An 18081-nucleotide genomic window follows, 5' to 3' on the forward strand; every position below is an offset into this window, starting at 1 on the left:
CTTAAATTACAATAAATGAGTCAGTATGATGGGTAGAAATTTGCATAAAAGCATGTTGTAAAATGTTTGGGCCAATATAATCTTTATACCAACACAAATAATTTTAATATAAATATTTTCTCCACCATCATGTATATCAGTGACATAGCCTGAATGATAGTGAACTAAGTGTTAACTGTAGCGTCAAAGCTAATATAGTCGAATTAACATACATTTTACAAGAATAGGAGTTGCAGGGCCGGATTAGATTAGATTAATTTAATCTGGTGCAAATTATCACCACCATGTGTCTACAATTTAACAGCCAATCAACATAAACCCTTTGAAATGTACCTACATCACTTCTGCTCATCACCAAGCCGTGGTTGTGATTGGCGTGACGTCATTGCAAGGGGTGTGGTCTGCCTTGAGAAGGAGGCCGCTCGGTGCACGTGGCCGGTCGAGTGTGAATGACCTCGTGCTTATCCAGCACATGAGGCCCTCATTTAAATAATGTGACAACCTGACTTAAAGGTGATAGAAAATTATTTGTACATACAGCAAAATGTCTTGACGTCACAAGGCTGCGGTATATGCTAAATTGAGTGTTGAATGAGTTATAGCTACAAGTAGCCTAAATAAATACATCAATAGCTACACATAAATATGGCCAATAAGTAAATAAATCAATAATTTAAAAACAAAAACAGTAAAAAGACGGAAATCCCTTTAACATAAGCAAATATTCGTCTAACAGAACAAGTTAAGTTTTATCGGCCAATCAGCAGCCAAACAAAGATACCCAAACATCCATTCAGCTGTGGGACTGCCCACGGTCTCTCTCTCTCTAATCCTATTAAATCAATTATGCACTACAGCAACAAAAGCATTCATTGATCTAATCATAAGACCGATGCAGGTTCAGATTAAACTAGTGATGTCATGCAGGCACACAGGAGCAAACAGCTGAGCTTTCTTTTCTTGCAAAATGCATCTTTGAGATACACATCAGTCCAGAAGTGGAGGAGAACTGCAGGAGCAGAGCTTGATGTGGAGCGACAGAAGAGAACAGCAAAACCCACTCAAGAGATTAGCGTCCACATGTCCCGGCAGCAGGAACACTGTCCGACTTTGTAAAGCTCTGTAGTTTGTCTCTGGTGGAGGTTTGGTTGGTGGGAGGATCATTACAGGCGCTCATTCAGCTCTTCAGCCTCTTCGCGCACACTCACTGGAGCTGGTTGACTTGTCACAGTTCTCGGAGCAAGTGCCACAAGGCTCCAAAAACAAAAATGCCTGGCGATGGGTTCACGATCAAAAGTCGCATCAGGAATTTGCTGCGCTCTCCATCAATCAAACAGAACAAGAACAGGAAAGAAAATCTCACCAGCAAGGTATGCATGCATCACTCTAGAGTAGTTGTTATGCCTGGGTGAAATCACCTGACAGAAGGAGAAACACCCTGCAGCAATAACTATAATGCTGAAGGCTGCAGTTGTAAAATTTTACGAGTTTACAGTAATTATTAATTCATACAAACAACACACATGGAAACATACAAAATGCTTGTAATGAAGTAAAGTGACAAAATAAAACTGTACCTAAGCTACAAGTTGTTATTATAGTGGAAACCACTTCCTAATAAAGCACCTTTTATAAAGGGTTTATAAAATGAAACTAATGGCTTTATTAATGGTTAAAAAAATATTTTCTAAAGCTTTATACATAAGTTATAAGCCAGTAATGAGGACAACGTTTGGGTGCCCAGGTTGTGAAAATGTGCATTGACTGGTTGGACCATCAGCTGCAGAAGATCTATAAAAAATCCATTTAATAACAACTTATAAAGCATTTATTAATGGATTACAAACATTTATAATTACATTATTACCAAACAGAAAGGGGATTTGTCACAACCTGGCAGCCCAAATCATGTTCCTCTTAATGACTTATAACTGATCTGTTAACATTAGTAAATTATTTATTAACCATTTAATAAAAGGTGCATTACTAGAGAGTGATACCCAGATGAATATATACAGTAACTGATATATGAGAATGCTCACAAGAGTTTAATTGCTCTGGTTGCTTGCCTGACATTGTCTGATTTGTGATCCTTTTTGTTAGTTGCTATACGTTGCTATATGAACGTATCACATGTGTGTTAGTAGGACGCTTCAGACTCATTCATATGTTGCTCCAGACTAATCAGTACCACTAACAGCTGCTTTATTAATCCAAAGACAGACAGACGACTTGACCTGCCAAGCCTTCTGTCACAGCTTCTCTTTGTAATTGATAGGTCAAACCTGATCTTTCACATCTGTTTTTTTTAACATGCATGTTATAACTACCCGAGATGAAATAATAACATTTATAATATAATTTTGTTTTGAGCTTGTTACATGACATTTACCGCATGTTAACCTTATTTATTCAAGACACATATTTGCTCATCACATAGAAAATAAGTCATTAAATAAATCAAACTTTAAGTGTCTGAGCAGGCGTCTTTTAATACACTCACTTACTAATAAATCCATATTACTGGCTGCAGTCAAAACCCAGACTCAACAAATTCCAGGGACTTATTTTTCGCTAATGAGTTTGTTTTTCATGTCTTAAAAGTGACAAGAGTCTTAAAATGAGAGAGACTTAAATGATTTGAACAAAAGAGGTCACATTAGCTGACCCTTAGCCTCTTCGCATGTTGTTACCAAACCAATCTATGTCTGACTCTGATTAGTTGATGCTTTCTTACATCGCTGTTTGAGTTCTGTATCTGTCAAGTAACTTTCAGTTCTCACTTTGATGAAATCCTGAACAAAAATCAAATGGCTTCAGATGTATCCCTGCTTTGTTTCTCTACAGGTAACTCTGGAAAAGGTCCTCGGCATCACCGCCTCAGGAAACAGCGGTCTGGCCTGCGACCCCCGATCCGGACTAGTCGCATATCCTGCAGGGTAAGAAGAAAGGGAGAGACTATTTCTGCATCGTTATCTTGAGATCTGACCTTTGATTTATCAACACTCCATGGTTTCCCAGCTTCCTTATCATATCTACCTCACGCAGACGTTCAGTGTGCAAATTTCTGTGTGTGTGTGTGTGTGTTATCTCAGCACTATTGCAGAGGAACTGAGGAGGAGAGCTCTGTGGGCTTTCTCATCAGAGAAACTCCAAAGCTTTTTATTATCCTATCCTCAGGGAGGATTCCTTTGACTCTCTCAGTGATACACTGATTTAAAGAGTGTCGTGTAGTATTATTAAGTCTGTGCAAACAGTGACGCTGGCTGTGTGAGACGTGTGGGCTGCAGGTTGGTGTAGATGTACCGTGGCGATGCTCGGAGGCTTCAGAGCTGCTGCTCCACCGGGGTGAAAGCAGAGTTTAGAAACAAGCACAGTTGGTCCCTTGAGGCTGTAACAGAAACAGTGCACTGAGCCTCTTTTGTGTTGCTCTGAAATCTTCTGACAAAGCTGTATTAATACTAAGAAGGTCAATGGTTGACAAAAAAAAAACAGGAGAATTACGGCTGTTTACAGTATTGCTGTGTCTAGGAGGAGTGGATGTGTGTGATTGTGTGCAAGCATGTATGCACATGCAGTATGTGGGCATTTGTACGTGTGTATCTGGTCCTGAAGCTTTATACTTCCCAAACTGTTCACAGTCTGGCAATCCACCTACCGTCTCTACACAAGCTTTGGTACCAGGAATGCAGTTTCCTGGCATCTGAGCTGCAGAACTGGCAGCTCACTTTACAGCTGAAGCGTGGATCTCTGAGCTGCTCTTGAACAGGATGTACAGAACAAGTTTTATTAGCAGGAAACAATATAGTTATACCTGTATTATTTAAATATGGAAAAGAATAATGACATAAAAAGTGGATGAATCACTCATGAAAACAAGACTTAACTATGAAACATTCAAATCTTTAGTGCAAACACTAATACAAAGTAATGTTAGGTTTCATCACAAATAGAGAATATATTGTATTTTCTCAAGGATGCGCTGTCCTGCGGAAACCATGTATCTCTAAATTATTGATCTTCCTGAGGAAAATAGCCTTGTTTTCTGCTTTGTTGAACAAAAATACAGATTATCTGAAACATTTAAAATCAGCAAATTTGAAGATTCAAGGTTTTCACAGGACATTGATAAATGTTTTTCATATGTTGTCGTGCATATTTTCAGTTTTTGTCTATCATATGTTAAAATGGTGCTTGAAAGGCAATTGCTTATATATTTCACAAATGCAGCTCATTGGCATTCAACCTTATGTGCCCCACCTTTTGTAGCAGCATTTGTAATTCAGATTAACTTCAGCGTTTAAGTCCTTGTCCGTTAGGTGTTGACAAGCAGTATGTTCTTCAGAGTTAATAGATATATCATTAAATGAATGCCTGGGTACGGTGAGTGCAGTGCTGTTGTATTTCTTGCTGTAATCCTCTGAGAGTGCTTAAACAGGCCACAGAATAAAGTTTAATTACAGATCAACAGAGATTAGTAAAAGTAGGCTTATGCATATTTGTTGCTGCTAGAGCAAAGCTGTATGGATTCCTGTGTTATATCAGAGTTTAAATGTGTTTAAGGTCATGGTGTATGAGCATCAATGACAAAAATACGCGTAATGTTTAAGCAGTACTGTGAAATGTGATTCATTTGTTGACTTGAAAACTGTATTGTCTTCCACTCAGTTATGGAAAAGGGTTTACATTTCTTGCAAACACCTTGACTAAATAAATACATTTGGCAAATCACAGGGAAATTTTCCACTTACAAAAACTGTTACCTCAGCACAAATTATACATAACAAACATGGGTTTCTATATCTGTTCCAGTTCAAATATTTCTGTGGATTGTTTGGTTTAATCGCGTAATGAAAAACATAACTCATATGGAGAGTTTTGATGATGTTTTTTTTTCTTGTGTAGGTGTGTGGTAGTCTTGCTGAACCCCAAAAAGAACAGACAGCACCACATTATTAACACATCAAGGTGAGTTGAAACACAAACTGCATTTTAAAGAGAACAACATCAAACTGTCAAAACGACCTAAATCGTGAATCGCACTGAGCTGTCTTTCTTTGTCTGTCTCATCTTTGCAGAAAGACCATCACGGCTCTGTCCTTCTCCCCTGATGGCAGGTACTTGGTCACAGGAGAGGTGAGTCGTCAGTCTCGCTCCTCGCTGTCAATCTGCATCACTTCTTTGAGTCTGCAGTTGTCCTGTTTTCCACGTAAATAGAACATTTTGTCTTATTTCTCTTTGCATCTGGACACAACACAGTTCACCTTTTATGTCTTTATTTATGTGCCTTTATCAGGTTAATATAACAGTAGAATCAGTGATCACAATAGATGATATTTATTTATATTTACTGCAGTGTTCAGCCTGTTAGAGTCCCTCAGGCTGCAGCAGGATTAAGTATACATTATGGCAGTTTGTTTATGATGATGATGTGTGTTTCTAGTGTTTACCGCCCATTAGAAGGAGTTTCAAGTGTTGATTATGTTTCCTCAACACAACACTCTGTCTTAATCTGCCCCAGCCAATCAAAGCCGATTTAAGACTTCTCCATGTAAGTGGATGAGCACTCAGTAGTTGCCATGACAGCAAAGACCAAAGTTCAAAAGACCAAATACGACAAGGTTAGGCTGTTCTGCTGCAGGGAAGGAAAAAAAGGAACTTGATGCCAAATTTTGTAGACTGCCAACATGCATGTATTTGAGTTTGAGAAATCAATTACAGACCACAACTAGTAAAGTAATACGTGAGCAAATTTACAGACCAAATGCTAATATTACAGTCAGCAGCCAGCATTGTTATGTTTTTCTTACCAGCTGTCTTCCTGTGATGAAAGCTGAGTGCATCACAGCTCTGATATAGCATTTCCTGTACGCCTTGAAAGAGGAGACGAGTTTAAGGTTTTCCTGAGTGAATGATCTGATAAGAAACGTCCCTCCTCACACACACTCATTCACCGAACAGTGGCTAATTTGCATGAAGGACAGGCTGACAGCAGACAGCCATATCTTTTTTTTTCTGCATGTCTTTATTTATTCATTTCTGTGTCTTTTGTATGCGACTCAGTCTTTAGTTGATTGTAATTCATTTTCAGCGTCCTTCAGGCTGCCTTTCCTGTCACCTATTAACTCTGACCTTTGAAAGGTTGTTCTGTCATATTGGAATAAGAGACTACACAAATAGCCTGCTGACCTTTTGATCCCTGGGAGGGAATAATGTGAGCAGGTCAAAGGACAAGTAAACTGTACGCAGTGAGCAGAGGTCAGAGGATAGAGAGGATAATCTCTCAGAGAGCAGGATTGGCAGATTGGAATGACAGGTGACTACTGTATGAAGCCTCTTCTCAGTGCATCTAAAAAATGGGACATATTATAGCATGTTTTTATCATATAGAGACAAGAATGACCAACTCTTTTCCCTCCTTTAACTCCATGTCCCCCTCTTTCAATCATCCACCCCTCCACAACCCTCTCACCTCACCAGAGCGGCCATCTACCAGCGGTGAGATTGTGGGACGTAGCAGAACGAAGACAGGTGGCGGAGCTCCAGAAGCACAAATATGGCATCTCCTGCGTGGCCTTTTCCCCGAACAGCAAGTACATTGTCAGCGTGGGAAACCAGCACGACATGATGGTCAACGTCTGGGCGTGGAAAGTATGTCCTCACTCTGAAGTTTTAGCCTACAGTCAGCTCCTATTGCCAAAGCTGATGTTGCACCATGAGAACACTAGATAGTGTTTCTCATATTGGTCAAAGCTAGAAGCCGTTTACTGTAGCGTCTCCCTTTTTCCTACTCACTCCTCAAACAAGGAAGATTTCTTTGATTAACCCTATGCAATGTCAAGTAGTAGGATGCAAAATAGGTTACACCTCAGGGGGCGGACTGAAATGACATTCCTAAATGAACATTCAAGTGCATATTTCCTGTTATTTATGTTTTTCCTTTTCTGGGTCATACATAAAATCCCACTTAGTAAAATTAATGTGTGTTAGACTTACTGGATATCAATAGTAATAGAAAATTGTGTTTCATGCCCAGTAGCAAAATAGGATTTTACAGTATAATGCTATAAACAACAATCTCATTGTAAATAAAGGTATTTTTGTGAATCTTTGGTTAAAGAAAAAAGGTGTACCTTTAAGACATTTTGTACTACATAAATATATTGCTTTGCTTTACATATCTGTTGTTGTATTGTTCTCTTGCAGAAAGATGTAGTAGTGGCTGCCAACAAGGTGTCCAGTAAGGTGACAGGTGTGTCTTTCTCTGAGGACAGCTCCTACTTTGTAACTGCAGGGAACAGACATGTCAAGTTCTGGTATCTGGATCACTGCAAGGCCAACAAGGTATTAAAATAATGTCTATCTGTGATATTTTATAATTGCTGAACTAGAGAAATGTCTCTCTCCACTGTGCTAGTCTGATTTACATTATGCTGATATCTAAAATCTAAAAATAAAGATATCTTTATTGGTTTTAGTTTTAAGGAAGACCAATATGTTAGCACATAAGAGCACCTTATTCTGCACAAAACACACTGCACAAGAACTCCCACATGATGGTAAAACTAAATAAATAGTGGAAAATGAAGAAAAGAAATAGATAGATATATAACAAAAAAAAGGAAAAACCATGTTGACAAATGGATGGGTCCATGGCCAGATATCCAGGCAGTGAAGTGTTACAATATACCGCTTGATTAAGACTCATATGAGCCTCTATAGGGATGTCTGTTCAGATAAGTCCATAGAGGCCTCTCTGCATGGTCTATGCACTCTCTGTTCCAGTGTAATTTAAGAAGGGGTCCCAAATTTTATGGAACATTGAGGGTTTGTCCTTGAGCCAATAGGTCATGGCTTCTAGTGGGATGACTTCTATTGTTCCTTGTAACCACTGTGAGAGCTTGGGAGGTTTGTCAGAGATCCAACAGTTATTATTTTAAACATGACACCAAAAAGAAATCTTCCAGCAACACTCATGCACACATTTCAAAGTTTACTGGGTTGTAACAGTGGATACAACCAGTGTTCTGCTTCAACCACCACAGTTTGTGCTTCATCAGCTAACAGTCATCCCTCTGTGGCATTTAGGCCAGTGCTCCTGTCCCTCTGCTGGGCCGCTCGGGGCTGCTGGGAGAGCTGAGGAACAACTTCTTCTGTGATGTGGCTTGTGGGCGAGGCTCCAAATCTGACTCCACCTTCTGCATCACCTCCTCGGGCCTGTTGTGTGAATTTAACAGCAAGAGGATGCTGGACAAGTGGGTGGACCTACGGGTGAGTGACTGACAGGGAAAGTATCCAACAGGTTTTGTTCGGGTTCTTGTGTTACCACTACTTTAAATCCTGTGAATCATTTTAGTCATATCAGAATGATGGAGGGGATATTCATTGAGTCATTCCATGCATCAGCTAACCTTATCTATATACAGTATCTTAGCTGATATGCAACACTAGGCTCTTCTAATGAATCACTGTCTTGCATCATTTGAACAAAAAAAATCGCACTTTTCCCCCCTATGTCGATGCCTCATTTTTGTGTTTTAACCACAAAGATGCAGTTTCTAAAATAAGCAATCAAAGTGTGATATGATTTTAACATGGTGTTGGAAAAATGCATTGAATGGGCTAATGAGGTCTTGTAATGAAAGATACAAATTTTTAGCTCAATCATGATGTCCCAGACTCCAGGGGTTCAATTTTAATAAAACCTCAGGGGTATGATTCAGTCTGTCATTCTTTAAAAGGAATAGTTTGACATTTCGAGAATGACGCATTTGCTTTCTTGCTGAGAGTTACCACTCACTCACAGTGTGTTAAATATGAAGCTACTGCCAGGAGACGGTTAGCCTAGCTTAGCATAAGACTGGAAAGAGGGATAAACAGCTAGCTTGGCTCTGTCCTGAAGGAAAAAAAAGGCTACTTGCACCTCTCAAGTGTACTAATTAACATGTTATATAATTTGTTTGTTTCGTCTATACAAAAAAAAAAAAACTTAAGTACAAAAGCGACAAGTTTTGGATTGGGGGCAGGTTAGTGTTTACCTATTCTTCGAGTATTTGTGCTAAGCCTTGCTAATCGTCTCCTGGCTGTAGTTCATATTTACTGTACAGACATGCAAGTGGTGTTGTTTTTCTAACTCTTGGCAAGAAAGCAAATAAGCATATTTCCTAAAATGTCAAACTAATCACATTATAGCATCAATTATGGAAGGTCACATTTCTAGCTTTGAAAGGCCATAAATGCTACTTGTTTTAACAAAACATGCATTTTGTTTTTATTGATTCTCTGGGTGTCCACATTGTTAATGGGTTATTTCATTAATTTAATTTACCTTTACCAGTGTTAACAGTATAAACACTGTGAAAAGTAGACTAAGATAAACACTTAGTTACCATTACTTTGGTTTTGAGTGTTGTACAGCCAGTAGTAGTTTATGGTCAGTGTCCAGCTGTGGTGTTAAATCAAGAGGGTGAAGATGAAGGTGCTCCTGCCTTCTGTCAGAGGATCAAAGAGGGATTAGCAACAAGGACAAGTACAGACTGTGTTTGGAAGTAGTCCAAGGAGGACACATTTATGTTCCACTGCAAACGTAACTTAACTGACAGGCAGGACTGTTGTGGAGGGTAAACCCACCTACACTCAACTGTTACATATTTTATTTGTGGGGATGATATAAATATGTTTTATACCATCCATCCATCTATTTATCTGCCGCCTATCCGGGACTGGTTTGTGGTGGCATCAGACTGAGAAAGGGAAGCCAGACATCCTTCATCCCAGCAATGCCCTCCAGCTCCTCCTGGGGGGGATCCCAAGGCGTTTCCCAGGCTGCTGGAGGGACTACATATCTCTTCTGGCCTGGGAACGCCTTGGGTTTTATACAATAAAATACATTTTTCCTGAATCTGTAATAGAATTTTTGTTTACATTGGTGATTTTTATAATGATGACTGACTCCAGGTTGCAGTTTATCTTCCTTTTTTAAAACTACTATTTATTTTACTATTGTAAATATTATTGTGTAAAGAAGGGACATGATTTCTCTATCTGTAAATTGTAGAGCTGTGTAATTAGAAGCAGGGAACATAGTAATGATGTGCCTGTTGTATCCTGTCTTGCCTTTGATAGACGGGCGTGGCCCAGTCTCTGTCTCTGTCTGAGGATATGATCTTCTGCGGCTGCGCTGATGGAACAGTGCGAGCCTTCAGCCCCATCGATCTGCACTTTGTCTGCACGCTGCCACGGCCGCACCCCCTTGGCTCTGACGTCTCGGCCATCACTGAGGCCAGGTGAGGAAGAGCTCAGGAGTAACACAGCCTTTCTTTGGCATCGATCCACTGCAGGATCAAATGCAATCTATTTATAGTTCTTCCTGTCTGAAGTGTCTCCATTTTACAGTTCAAACCTCTCTTCTGTTCCTGTTTTTTGACAGAAATATATCACTTAATTTTGAGAAATATGTTGCTTTTATTCCATGATCTTTACAAATGTATTCCATCTTCTCACCCATCAGCCACCTATTCTCCACCAAGACGGACACCCGTTACCCAGACTCCACTGCTGTTACCTACGACCCCGTCAGCAACTGGCTCAGCTGTGTTTATAGTGATCACAGTCTGTATGTGTGGGATGTGAGAGACGTCAACAGGGCGGGGAAGGTGCACTCTGCCCTCTTCCATGCTGCTTGTGTCTGGGACCTGGAGGTAAACACTGGCAGGAGGAAGTGAACAACACATCTTTAAGCACTGTGACACATGCCATGTATAGACTGGATTCTGCTGCATCATCGAAAGATTTTCACAGCCAGCGACAGATGTTTGATGTGTCAAAACACCAAAGCTAGTAATTATTATACATGGTTATGGTTCATAGAGAATCCAAGTCTACAGCACAGCACTTGAATTCTATAAATTCATCCTGTTTAACTTGTGGATTTTGTATTCCTTGAACACCTACCCACCCATCTTCTATCTCATCCTTCCTCAGATGTTTCCAGATGTTCCTGGGGATATGGGTGCCGGTCTGTCATCAGGTGCATTTCTTACTTCTTCAGCTGATAACACCATCAGACTGTGGCACATGGAGGAAACTCATGTTCATTCTCAAAATATCCTCAGCAGTGTGAGTTGGCTGTGTGGCTTCAAACACAACAATGTTTTACCAAAGAAATGTGGGCAGTTATTTTGTTATTTCATCTCTGTGTGATGGGTGATTTCTCTCTTCATCATTGCTTTGCAGGATCTCCTGAATATTATCTACATAGATGGAAACACTGCTGCCTTGCAGGATCCAGAATGTATGACAAATGTGAATGCAGATAAACTAGGGGATGGACAGGCAGCAGAGAGCAGGACAGGCATCCGGACCATCTGTGTCAGTCCAGACGGCAAACATCTGGCATCTGGAGATCGCAACGGGATGCTGAGGTAGGACAAGAAAAGGAAATTGAAAATGTGGACTATACATAAAGTCTGATAAATGTGATTCACTTCAGGTGACCTCCACCCCATTTCAATAAATGTGATGTGTACGTATCTTGTACAGGGTTCATGACCTCAGCAGCATGGAGGAGATTCTGAAAGTGGATGCCCATGATGCTGAAATCCTCTGTCTTGAGTACAGTAAACCAGAAACAGGTCAGTGTGTATATACAATATGTGACTGTGCTAATGACTAAAATGATGGCAGGCTTGAAGAGTGTTTGTGCATCGGTTCTACGTGCATAACTGTAACTTATTACTGTCAGGTCTGAAGCTGTTGGCTACAGCTAGCAGGGACCGTCTGATTCATGTCTTGGATGCTGAGGATGACTACAGTCTGGTACAGACACTCGACGAGCACTCTTCATCCATAACAGCCGTCCGCTTTGCTGGTGAGCCACTTGAGACTCTGTCAACATCTGACAGCTAATCTTTTCCTAATCCTGGCTTTCATCACCACTCACTCAAAGTCCCTCTTTTATTTCACTTGCAGCACTGCTTGTTTAAATAATAGATGACAACTATCCATGTGTAGTCAAGTGGAGCTTTGTTTGTATTAAGCAAAGCCTTTTCTGTTGTGCAATGGAGGTTTTTGCATTCTGTCGCCTCTTTCGCAATGTACATATTTGCATCAGTTTCTGCCTTGAATTTCTTCTTTCTCATTGTATGTTTTCTTTGTGCCGGGAGGCTGGAAAGATTTCTGTGATGCCTAATTTAAAGATGTTCTCAAAAAAGTTTGTCATCAAGGACTATTTTTCTTTCTCTCTTGTTCTTCAGCTAACGACAACAAGGTGAGGATGATCAGTTGCGGGGCAGACAAGAGCATCTACTTCCGCACTGCACACAAGGTAAGACATGACTGACCGGGATCCGATCCATTAGTTCCCACTTTTTATCAAACATGTATCTTTCCACAGGTGGAAATATTTCCAGTAAACACACATATCTGCATAAGTGACAATAAAATCATGAATGCAATCACCTGTATACACCTAAACTAGAACTATATAACTTGTTGTATGTAATAAATTATTATATAAAGGAATAGTTCAACACATACTCTCATTCGCTTTCTTGCCAAGAATTTGACGAGAAGATTGATACCACTCTCACGTCTGTATGTTAGATATGTAGCTGGAACCAGCAGTCAATTAGCTTGGCTTAGCATCAGGATCGGAAACAGGAAGAACCAACGAGCATGGCTTTGCCTAAAGGTGAAGAAAACTGCCTTTCAGCATCTCAATAACTCACTAATTAACACATCCATACAAAAACAAAACAAAAACAACAATTTACCATTATACTGGGGGTTATGTGCCGGAGTATTTCTCAGTAAGCACTTTAACTTCATGGAGTCTGGTTACCTGCCAATTTTTCCCAGCCAAGAAATTGTCCACCACATAACCCTTTGAAAAACAGAAAATTATCCTCTTACTCTTAGGTTTTTGTGCAGATAAAACAAAAAGATGCATGTTAGTGAGTTTTAGAGGCGCTGGTAGGCAGATTTTGTTACCTTTAGACAGAGCCGGGCTAGCTGTTTCCCCCCATTTCCAGTCCTTATGCTACACTTACACTGGCTCTAGCTACATATTTCCCATATAGATGTGAGAATAGCATTGATCCTCTCACCCAAAATTTCCTAGAATTTTCCTTTAATGACACAGTTTGTTTTTTTTTGTCACTGCTTGTTTTGGTTCTAATCAGATGTTCCCATCATTTTATGAAAGCAATTAGGCCATTTGAGTCACTGCTTCTCCTGCAGCTATTTTAAAATCACTGTAAATGGCTGACTTGTTGCCTATTTTTGATACAGAGGGACACTCTGGTACAACAGGAGAATCTCATGACACACCAAATAGAATATTTCTCTGAAAATGCTCGCAATTGTGGAGCTGATGTTGGTTCAGGGCTCTTTGTTGCTTCATTGCTCCTGACTAAAATTATGTATTATTCTTTAAATCTATTTATCTATTTCTATTCTGCCTGTGAATACAACTCAACAGCAGGTCCCACAAAATCAGACTTTGGACCACGAGTTGTATAACTAACTGTGATAAAGGAGACATCATGCTGCATTCTTTCCTCTAGATTTGCGTCTGGGTTACTGGGGCAGTTTCCTGTACAGCCAGAGTTGCATAAGTTACAACATTCTTCTTAAAACTTAAGACTCGATTCAGGCCACTGCTGTGACTCAGTTTTGTAGAGCACAATAAACAATGGCTTGTTAGTCTCAAGCAAAACTGCTCCTCAGCATCTAGATATTTATGGAGTACTCATTTTAGAAACTTGTTGTGACAGGCCTGTGTTCCCAGCAGAACGTAAATAAGCATCTTCTATGCTGTCGGTTATCGTGCTCTGTGTTTTCAAGGCTTCTAAATGAACCATAATAGTCTTCTGTTCGGACCATGTCTGTGTGATTGGATGTGCAAATGCTGATTTTCTATGGCTTAAACTTCAAAAACTATGTGACCTATCATAACTAGCACTGAGTCTCTGATCCACATTTAATTTCCTCCAAATTATAACTATAACAACTACTATGTTCTTGGCATTTTAATCTTAACTGCTATTGATTCAATCTGATCTCTGCAGCTTTTAGATAACTTAATGCACTTTAAAGTTTGTTACATCGTTTGCAAACAATACTAATGCTTATATTTCATTACAGCTCCTGTTTAGCTCTCTGTGTTATCAGATGAGGTGGAGGGTGGCTTCAATGGAATAAAATGCTAATTTTTGCATTACACTCAAAGTGTGCTTAATATTTTTGGATACTGATACTATACTTATATTACTATAAATAATAAAATAATGTGTTACATTATAATATATATAAATATAATATAAAATAATTTGTGTGTACTGTATATACAATACTTGCAGAATACTGCAGAATGTAAATGTTAGAGTTCAGAGAGCAAGAATTACTCGTTTCAGCTCTTTTTACTGTACAACCAGGTCCAGTAATGCAATTGTAATGTTAATATCTAGCTATTGTCAACATGTAAATTCATTAAAATTGCTGAAATGGACTGACACACTTTGTAAAACAACTGTATGCCAATTCAAATAGGAAGCCCTAAGCTGTAATTTTCAATTGACATGACTTTGATATCATAAGTCATATTTCAAATGCCGCATTTTGAGTTTGTATCTTATGTATTTGAGCTCTTTATAAGTTTTAATTAGCACATTTCTGTGAAATATTGAAGCTACAGCTGTCCTGCTTTTCAGTAAAGCACTGACTGTGTTTCTTTTTGTTTTTGTCATGCAGACTGACAGAGGAACAGAGTTCAGGCGTTCTCACCACATGGTGAGGAAGACCACACTGTATGACATGGGTGTCGACTCCACCTGCAAGTACGCTGCTGTCGGCTGTCAGGACCGCTGCATCAGGTGAGTGTTTTTTTTTTTAAAGTCTGTTTCTATGTTCTGTTTACAGTGTGAAATACCTCTAAGTGAAGCTCACTTTTAAACATTTTGAGGTTATCTGTGTCCTTTCTTCTCCCTCTGTCTCCAGGATTTTCAACATCAGCAGTGGCAAACAGAAGAAACTCTACAAAGGATCACTGAGTGAAGATGGCAGTCTGCTCAGGGTAACATATAGCTCCACAGAAAACCAAAAGCCATTCCTTTTGTGTACATATACAGTATATGAACTATACAACTTTTGTATTTCGGCCTGGTAGGTTCAGATCGATCCCTCAGGTCAATATGTGGCCACAAGCTGCTCCGATAAAAACATCAGCATCTTCGACTTCTACACAGGGGAGTGTGTCGCCACTATGTTCGGACACTCTGGTAACAGAACACACACTTGCACCCCACATACACACTTTTATAGCAGTAGGGAATGTGATTTTATCATTCCAGGGACCATAATCCCACTAACAAACTGACTTTTTTGGTTTTCAGAGATTGTCACTGGGATGAAGTTTACCAACAACTGCAAGCATTTGATTTCTGTGTCAGGGGACAGGTGAGAGACACTCCTGTATATGCAGTTGTGGTACCTCAGATTCTTTTAGACTCAGTGATGCTAAAAAAATAACACGTACTAGTTATATATTTAAAATCAAAGATAAAATAACAATGGAATATCCAAATATGAATAGACTGAGTTCTGTGCCCAAATTAAAATCCTCTTCACCCTCTGCTGCTAGAGGAAATGAGTGGGGAAATGTGTTTCCAGACAGATTCCTCAATAGTCAAGCTGAAATGAAATGTTGAATTTTTAATGCCTGGATGCTTTTATCTCCTAGCTGTATCTTTGTGTGGCGACTGGCTCCGGAGCTGACAATCAGCATGAGAGAGAGGCTCTGCCAGCTCAGACAAAACCCAAACACACCGCCATGCAAGACCTCCAGTCTCAGGTAATGACACACACCACCTGCAATTTCTAAGGACCTTTCATTATATTGAATCATATTTATACCAAAAACGACTCTTTTACTGTGTTACTCCAGGCGAGAGGTGTACAGCGCCCCGGCTTTGGGTGCTCTGTCCTCTGACAGTGATCACGAACACGATGAGGAGGATGGAGCAGAGAATGAAGACTCCAACGACCAAGAAGACAACATAACCAACACTTCCTTTGACAGCAGCCACGGTGAAGAAGACACAGGTAATATATGAAGAACTGACTGAGAATAAAAACACAGTGGTGACCCTAATCCAGATGTTGATCAAGGAAATTAGGAATGTCTTCCATTCAGGCTCTAGAAACCATGACAAGGAGTGTCTATCCTGCTGTAGTGTCCCTGACCTTTAACCTCTCAGCAGGATTTGAAAAACAATCCAGGAATAAAATGATCCTGTAGTTGTTTCTAAGCTTCTAATTATTGTGCTCTTTCATACAATAGGTGGCTCAGATGAAGGACAAGACTGGGAGCTGACAAAGGTAGGTGCCTTAAAATGAATATTTTTTGGAAATACTAAATATGAAGACACATTGTCATTATCAAAACCTTCACATTACCATTTTTACTTTGCTATTCCCATAAAAATAGACTGGTCAGGCAGCAGAGGCTCTCTGGATAATTCCAGTGTACATTTTTAACAATTTTATAATAAAATATGTGTTTCATAGCAACAAGCAAGGTAGAAAAGCTTTTATCTAGTGTTTTGAATGGCCACTTTGTCTCCCCTTAATTCAGTTCCTGCTAAATCAGAAACATTTTTACTAACACTATGTAATATTCAGTAAATGCTTTAAATATGCAGAATGGACAGTTGATGAACAGCTCAGTCCTATCTTGTATCTCTTTAGTTTTCTCTCTGTACTTCAGAAGGAGTGAAGTGGCATAAGGATCTCAGGCTTGACTCTACCACGAGTGAGATTAAATCCTCTGTGATGTTACTAGGGGGAAATTCCCTGCTGAGTCTTAAAAGCGATAAAAAGTGATGTGAAATCCATTCGGCAATACAGTGGAGTGGGAGGGCTGAAAACTAGAACTGGGAGAAAATGACAATTTCAGTACTTGCCAAATTTAATGTGTGATATTCTTCATTCATGCATCCTTTTCAATAGAAATCATGGTTCAGTCGACTTGTTTGTTAACCTCTTTGTCACTACACTTTCTTTCCAGCGTGGAGTCGTCGGCCAGGTCACTCCTGACTCCGCTAAGCGTCCTCGGAGGCGCTGGTCTCATCGTATGGGCTCTCTGGAGCTGATAGTTAAATCCATGATGGACCTGAGGCAGCTGGAGACCTTTGCTCACAAGAAAAACCCCAACTGTCCCCCATATGACAGAGAAAGACAAAGCATGTCCAGCCTCCAGGATCCCATGGTGTGTATGGATGGATATACGGTTAAGACAGAGAGAAATGTCAGTGTTGAAACAGGCCTGCATGTGTTCTGCCTCTCACTTGAGCGCTCTCCCAACTCATTGTCTCTCTTACAGCAGCAGTTGGAGGAGAGAGCTAAGCGACATCGGCCCTGGCCACACGCTGACTGGTTGTCCTCACACACATCCAAGGGCATCAAGGGGACGGACGGAGTAGTGCTCTACCCTGAGGAAAACGAAGATGATACAGGTCTACCGGGCAGGTAAATCACTGCCCAGCATACATGGATTCACCTAAGTGATCACAATAACACAGGAAGAGGACAAAAGTGCTTTTCTATTCCTGGTTTAATGTTTCCCACTCCTCCCCTGCTTCCCATTGTTTCCACCTCTCTCTGTTTTCCTACGTCAGTGAATATTTGGTGAAGGAGCAGCACTGCAGGATGCAAGGGCGAGCAATCCGCAGTGAGAGCCAGGACAGCCGCAGCCCAGACAGTGCCTGCTCTCTGGGCTATGACAGTAGAGAGTCCAGCCCTGAACATGTCCTGGATGGTGAGATCTTACTTTGATGATATTAATGAGACATAATAAAAGAAAAAATATTAAAGATGATGAGATTAATTTTACTCTCCACAGAGTGAAATCACAAGAACACAAATATTGAGTATTAGCGTTAAAGCCACTATGTGTACAGTTTGAAAATGTCTGACTTTAGCACCCCCAGTGGTAGTACCAGAAAAGGCAATGTGGCAGACTGCAATGCACTGTTTCCCAGCCTAGACTGCACAAATCTCTCATTTGTCTACAGATATCACATA

At 40.1% G+C, this 18081-nt stretch overlaps 1 protein-coding gene across 5 annotated transcripts in view; it reads left to right on the forward strand.

The window, feature by feature from the left end:
• The window catches only part of LOC122999602 (mitogen-activated protein kinase-binding protein 1-like), a 25481-nt gene continuing 7400 nt past the window's right edge, over positions 1-18081 (forward strand). For 2 of the 5 annotated variants that reach the window (XM_044376626.1, XM_044376629.1), the window contains exons 1-24: positions 1-1370; positions 2848-2939; positions 4906-4968; positions 5079-5136; positions 6481-6651; positions 7207-7344; positions 8089-8271; positions 10126-10286; positions 10511-10700; positions 10984-11118; positions 11236-11423; positions 11542-11633; positions 11744-11869; positions 12255-12325; positions 14752-14873; positions 14998-15073; positions 15167-15278; positions 15393-15456; positions 15740-15850; positions 15944-16101; positions 16340-16377; positions 17066-17266; positions 17381-17526; positions 17676-17815. In XM_044376626.1, coding sequence (XP_044232561.1) covers positions 1269-1370; positions 2848-2939; positions 4906-4968; positions 5079-5136; positions 6481-6651; positions 7207-7344; positions 8089-8271; positions 10126-10286; positions 10511-10700; positions 10984-11118; positions 11236-11423; positions 11542-11633; positions 11744-11869; positions 12255-12325; positions 14752-14873; positions 14998-15073; positions 15167-15278; positions 15393-15456; positions 15740-15850; positions 15944-16101; positions 16340-16377; positions 17066-17266; positions 17381-17526; positions 17676-17815 — 2938 coding nt within the window. In that variant the 5' untranslated portion in view covers positions 1-1268. The other 3 variants (XM_044376628.1, XM_044376631.1, XM_044376630.1) reach the window with 3 other exon arrangements.

This window comes from Thunnus albacares, chromosome 16 (genome assembly GCF_914725855.1).
Source record: "Thunnus albacares chromosome 16, fThuAlb1.1, whole genome shotgun sequence".
NCBI lineage: Eukaryota > Metazoa > Chordata > Actinopteri > Scombriformes > Scombridae > Thunnus > Thunnus albacares.